Source organism: Micropterus dolomieu, unplaced genomic scaffold, assembly GCF_021292245.1.
Source record: "Micropterus dolomieu isolate WLL.071019.BEF.003 ecotype Adirondacks unplaced genomic scaffold, ASM2129224v1 contig_11914, whole genome shotgun sequence".
Taxonomy (NCBI): domain Eukaryota; kingdom Metazoa; phylum Chordata; class Actinopteri; order Centrarchiformes; family Centrarchidae; genus Micropterus; species Micropterus dolomieu.
Window position 1 is genome coordinate 1 of NW_025740900.1, and position 5,635 is coordinate 5,635.

General features: G+C 51.6%; 1 protein-coding gene across 1 annotated transcript; it reads left to right on the top strand.

Annotated features, from left to right (window-relative positions):
• Window positions 1-8: 8 nt before the first annotated feature.
• On the top strand, window positions 9-4,915 carry LOC123965933 (mucin-12-like; the record flags this gene model as incomplete). Its single annotated transcript, XM_046042228.1, has 3 exons — window positions 9-3,356; window positions 3,464-3,619; window positions 3,861-4,915. Coding segments are annotated over exons 1-3 (4,209 nt in total), but the record flags the coding sequence as incomplete, so codon positions are not given.
• Between the last annotated feature and the right edge of the window lie 720 nt (window positions 4,916-5,635).

Consider the following 5,635-nt stretch of genomic DNA (forward strand, 5'->3'; position numbering starts at 1 on the left):
TGCGCCGTCTCACCTTGAACCCACTGAGCTCCAAGAAAGCCCTGCGCCGTCTCACCTTGAACCCACTGAGCTCCAAGAAAGCCCTGCGCCGTCTCACCTTGAACCCACTGAGCTCCAAGAAAGCCCTGCGCCGTCTCACCTTGAACCCACTGAGCTCCAAGAAAGCCCTGCGCCGTCTCACCCTGATCCAACAGAGCTCCAAGAAAGTACCGCGCCATCTCACCCTGAACCCACTGAGCTCCAAGAAAGTCAAGCGCCATCTCACACTGAACCCACAGAGCTCCAAGGACGTCCTTCGCCATCTAACCCTGATGATGCAGAGCTCCGGGAAAGCCCTGTGTCACTTATTGTTGATCCTATGCCATGCCCTGCTGGTCCGGCTGAGCTGCAAAAAAGCCCTATCTATGTGACTTCCACGCAGGCTCAGCATAGTCCTCGACCGCTCACTTACACCTCTTCAAGCCCCACACAGAATTCCACAGAGCATCAGCTCATGTCCACAGAGTCTGAGCGGAATACAACGCAGGGTAGTCCTATGCCTTGTAGCCATGCACATTCTCCGAACAGCCCAAACCAAGCAGGACTTAGTCCTATTCGGGTTCAGCCAGGGCCTGGTGAGCCACCACAATGCCCTCCACCACATTGTCTTGCACAGGACAACACTTCACAGACGCAGCTTGAGAAACCATGTAGTCCTTTGAACATCATCACACAGATTCAGCACAGTCCCCCACAAAGACATAGTCCTGCACAAGCCGGCACATCACATCAACAGAGTCTAACACAGAATGCTGAACCTACACTGAAGAGTCCTGGATCAAGCAGCCCTGCACAGCTGCAATGTGGGGTTGCACAGGACATTTCTACACTGGACCAGGACCACTCACTTGTCTTCTGTAGGTCTACCCATCCAACAAGAAGACACGCCTCAAAGAGGCCCATTTCAGCTCCATGTAGCCCAGCACTGGTCCCACACAGAGCCACGCAGTGTAGTCTGTCACAACCTGCAAGCCCAGTACAGGCCCACTCTTTACAACCTGTTAGGCCTTCACAGCTTAGCCTACTTCCTTCTTTGCTTGATACACAGTCAAAAAAGGAATCCAACCAAACTGGTACCACAGAGCTGAAGTCTTCAGAGCACAGCCCTATGCAGAGTCTTAACGTTGATGGCCAAACACCGGAAAGTAGCCCTATCCCTCTTAGCCACACTTCTGACCTGTCTGCAATGCCACCGGATGGCCACGGCACAGATGGCAAATTCCCAAACCAGCTTGGTGCTGTTCAGAGTAGTGCGCTTAACCCGGACCATTCTAGCCCCTTTCATGTCCATGCCATGCCCACACCAGAAAGCCTTGTTCACATTAGCACTTCTCTGGAACACTGTAGCCTGACTTGCTTGCCTTGTGCTGATGAAACGGAGGAAATTCCTCCCCCAGCAAGCCACATTCATCAGAGTCCTTCTTGTGAATGCCCATCAAGCTTCACAGAAGCTATTGAAGGTAAAGCCAGCCCCATACATATCCAAAATAGCTCAGCTAGTGCTAGTCCCAAACATGGCAGTCAAATGCCTACTAACCCTGTCAGCTCTCTTCAGGCTTGTGCTAGTCCAGTACCACAGCAGAATAGCGCTTCTCATGTCAGTCCTCAAGCTGCAGAGACTAGCCCCTTAACACAACCAGCTAGCCCTGTAACGCTTCGAGCTAGCTACTCTGAGCAACCAATTGACTGCTTGGCGCCACCTGTTACATCCTCAACACAACCAGCTAGCCTATCAGCAGTACTGGCTACACCCATCCACCCCATCTCCTGTCAGGAAGAGGAGATGGAGCTAGCTGTCGACCACTCTAATCGCGATCAGTCAGAAACTTGTCCGAGTCATCCTATCTCCACCCCGGACAGTCCAGTACATACTAGCCCAACTCATGCTAGGCCAGTCATCACACAAGCTAACAGTGGCTACAGTCTGATGGGCTCCATGCATGCTCAAGATGGGATTAGTCCGTCTGTTTGTGGTGTTGCAGAGCTCGCACAGACTGACACAAGCCAAAGTCCCACACATCCTGGTCAGTCAAGTTCCTCACATGTACAAACTACCTGCAGTCCTTTGCAGACTTCGCCAGTACAGACAAGCCCCCTGCCTACAACAAACTTTAGTCCTCCACACTGTAGGCTGACTGATACTAGCCCAGCTAGTAGCCCTGTTAGCCACAGTCTGAGCCATTGTGGCCAGACAAGTTCCTGCTCTGCTTGCGTAAGTGACGTTAGCTTCATCATCAGTCCACCTAGGTCTAGTCCTGCTGGTCAAGCTAGTCCTGTTCACATACAAAGCACTTCTAGTACTGCCCACTCAGGCCCAGTCCAAAGACGGAGTCCCTCATTAGCTAGCATGACATACAGCAGCCCTGCACATGCTACTGTCACTTGTGTTAGTCCACCTCACAGTCCAGCTCAGGCCAGTGAAACATATTGTAGCCCCACAGGTAGCCCCCATTCTAGCCCAGCTCCTCACACTGGAAACGGGTATGGCCTTACTGTGGCACGGCTGAGCCCCGCTTTGCCTAACTCAAGTCTTGATGTGAAGGAGGAGGTCAGTTCTGTAATTAAGAGCTCTGTTCTTCCCGATGTGGTTCAGCTTGATTCTGGTCTTGTTAAACATACAGACTGTATTAGGCAGACGAGCCCAACACCTGCCAGTTCCCTACCTGATGACTCATCTGCTGTTAGCCCCATTCAGGCTAGACTGAGTCAGGTTAGCCAGTGCCCAGCAAGTCCTCTCTATACCCACGATGGGTATGCTGTTGGAAGCACTGCCTCGGGAAGCCCCTTGTATCAAAGACCAGTCACTCCTGTTGATGCCACTTACACTCAGGCCAGTCCGAGCCATGCTAGCCCTGACCATTCTTCTCCCACTCAGGATAACACTGCGATGCCTAGCACAAGCCACACTAGTGAACCGCCCTCTGCCCCCTCACAGGTTAGCCCTCCTAATTCTCCACATGCTCAAGCAGGCTCTGTGCACACTAGCACAGTTGCTAGTTCTGTTTGCGACCCCTTGCAATCAGGTCATACCCAGGTTATCCCTAGCTTGGTGCGGCTAGAGACTAATCCCAGTCCTGCTACTCCTGTGCAGCCAGAGGTTAGTCCCAGTCCTGGTCCTGCTAGCCCTATGAGGTGTGAGGCTGGTCCCGGTTCTGTTAGCCCTGTTCTTGCCACCCCTGGGCAATCTGAAACTAGCCCTAGTCCTGGTCCTACTAGCCCTGTGCAGCTTGATGGTGGTCCTGGTCCTGGAAGCCTTTCTGTTTCCATCCCCCAGCAACGCACACAGACAGAGAGGAGGGAGTCTGCATCCACTGTGGGTGAGTATCTAGGAGACACTGATAATCGTGGTCGTTACTTTGACTCCAGATCGTTTGTGGAACTCACTTGGTTTGATGAGTTTATAAACGTCTTCATCTGCTTCTAGATGTCAGCGTGGCTGAGAAAGAGGAGGAAGACTTGGAGAGAGCAGCTCCACAGCAGGAGGAGGGGGAGGAGCCTTATCAGACGGCAAAGCAGAGTCCCGAAGGAGGAGAACAGGATCAGAAGAAGGATCAGCACAGCAGCTCCAACTGTTCCTCAGGTAGGAAGCTCTGTTGACTCTCAAACTGATAAGATAACTTATATACCTTTTTATTAAGTTAGTTCTAAACTAGTATTTAGTTCAGTACTGGGAGGTTTAGTTCAGATGAGGCAGGGTACCTCGGCTGTGAGGTTTAGTGCAGGTGAGGCGGGTTACCTCAGCTGAGATTACTGAGTCACTCTGAGTCGAACCATGGTGGTCCATATCTGAACCTTTCATCCTGATCTCTTGCTCTCTGTAGAAGTCCAGCTTGGATCTGTACTGAATGAAGACCATCAGTCTCCTCCACACACTGCTGCTTCTGCCTCTCCCCTCCTCCCGCAGCCAGCTTCTCCCTCCCCTCAACCCACCACACCACACTCTGCCTTACCCCTCCAACAGCCCTCTTGCTCTCCGTCATCTTCACCTCCTGCCTTCCCCCTCCCCTCACCACTATCTCCTCCTCCTAGAGCTGGCTCTCTGGAGGCCTCCCCCACCTCCTCCCCTCACAGGACTGCCTTACTCCCCTCCTGTTCCCCCCACACTCCACCTTCTCCCTCCCCTCATCTGGAGGACCTCCCCCAGGAAGAGAAACCTACTAATCAAAGAGAAGCCGAGACGGGGACGGGAGCAAAGTCTGAGCTAGAGGACAGAACGCTTTCCTGTCATGTGACGTTGGCAGATGACAGCCAATCACAGCGCCAATTTGAACCTGTTGCTACAGCAACAGACCTCACCAAAGATAAGCACCAATCACAAGCTGAGCCTTCAGAGAGGGAGGAGGAGGAACCTCCTGAAACGCCAGAACAAACATCACCAGCCGGGTCAGCTGCTCATAAGGTGGTTGCAGGACAACAGCCGATGAGGGAGAAGCAGGATGCGAAGGAGGAGATGAGAGCGAGTGGTGTGAAGGATGAAGAGGAAGTGGAGGAGGAGAGGGAGGGCACCGAGCAGGAGGAACAATCAGATGAGGAGGAGGAGGAGCCAGTGAGCCCAGGGCTGGAACTGGAGCACTCTTTAGACATGGAGGTGTTGGAACTGATGACGTCATCTCCTCCCCCCTCCCTCCTCCACCTGTCCTCCCACAGCCTGCCTCCCTTCTCCCGCCGGGGAAAGGGTCGGACTCTCAGAACTCCTCTCTGCTCCTCTAGGCCATCAGATGACCTCGCCATCCGTCTGAGGCAGTCTCCCTTCTCCACAGAGGCCTCCCCTGAGACCTCCCCCACCAGAGCTCCCATGACCCCGCCTCCGCTCTCCCCGCTGTCACCTCCTCTCCGGTCCTCCCCCGCTACCAGAGAGTCTCCACCTCTCTCCAAGGTAAATCTGGTAAATAAGTCTCCTCCTTCTTTTACCTTCAAGTGACAGTTCCCTCCTTGTTTTCTCTAAATAGTGAGTTTCCTCCTTGTTTTCTCTAAATAGTGACAGTTCCCTCCTTGTTTTCTCTAAATAGTGAGTTTCCTCCTTGTTTTCTCTAAATAGTGAGTTTCCTCCTTGTTTTCTCTAAATAGTGACAGTTCCCTCCTTGTTTTCTCTAAACAGTGACAGTTCCCTCCTTGTTTTCTCTAAACAGTGACAGTTCCCTCCTTGTTTTCTCTAAATAGTGACAGTTCCCTCCTTGTTTTCTCTAAATAGTGACAGTTCCCTCCTTGTTTTCTCTAAATAGTGACAGTTCCCTCCTTGTTTTCTCTAAATAGTGACAGTTCCCTCCTTGTTTTCTCTAAATAGTGACAGTTCCCTCCTTGTTTTCTCCATCTAGTCACAGTTTTCTCCATGTTTTCTCCACCTAGTCACAGTTTCCTCCTTGTTTTCTCTAAATAGTGACAGTTTCCTCCTTGTTTTCTCTAAATAGTGACAGTTCCCTCCTTGTTTTCTCTAAGTAGTGACAGTTTCCTCCTTGTTTTCTCTAAATAGTGACAGTTCCCTCCTTGTTTTCTCTAAATAGTGACAGTTCCCTCCTTGTTTTCTCTAAATAGTGACAGTTCCCTCCTTGTTTTCTCTAAACAGTGACAGTTCCCTCCTTGTTTTCTCTAAATAGTG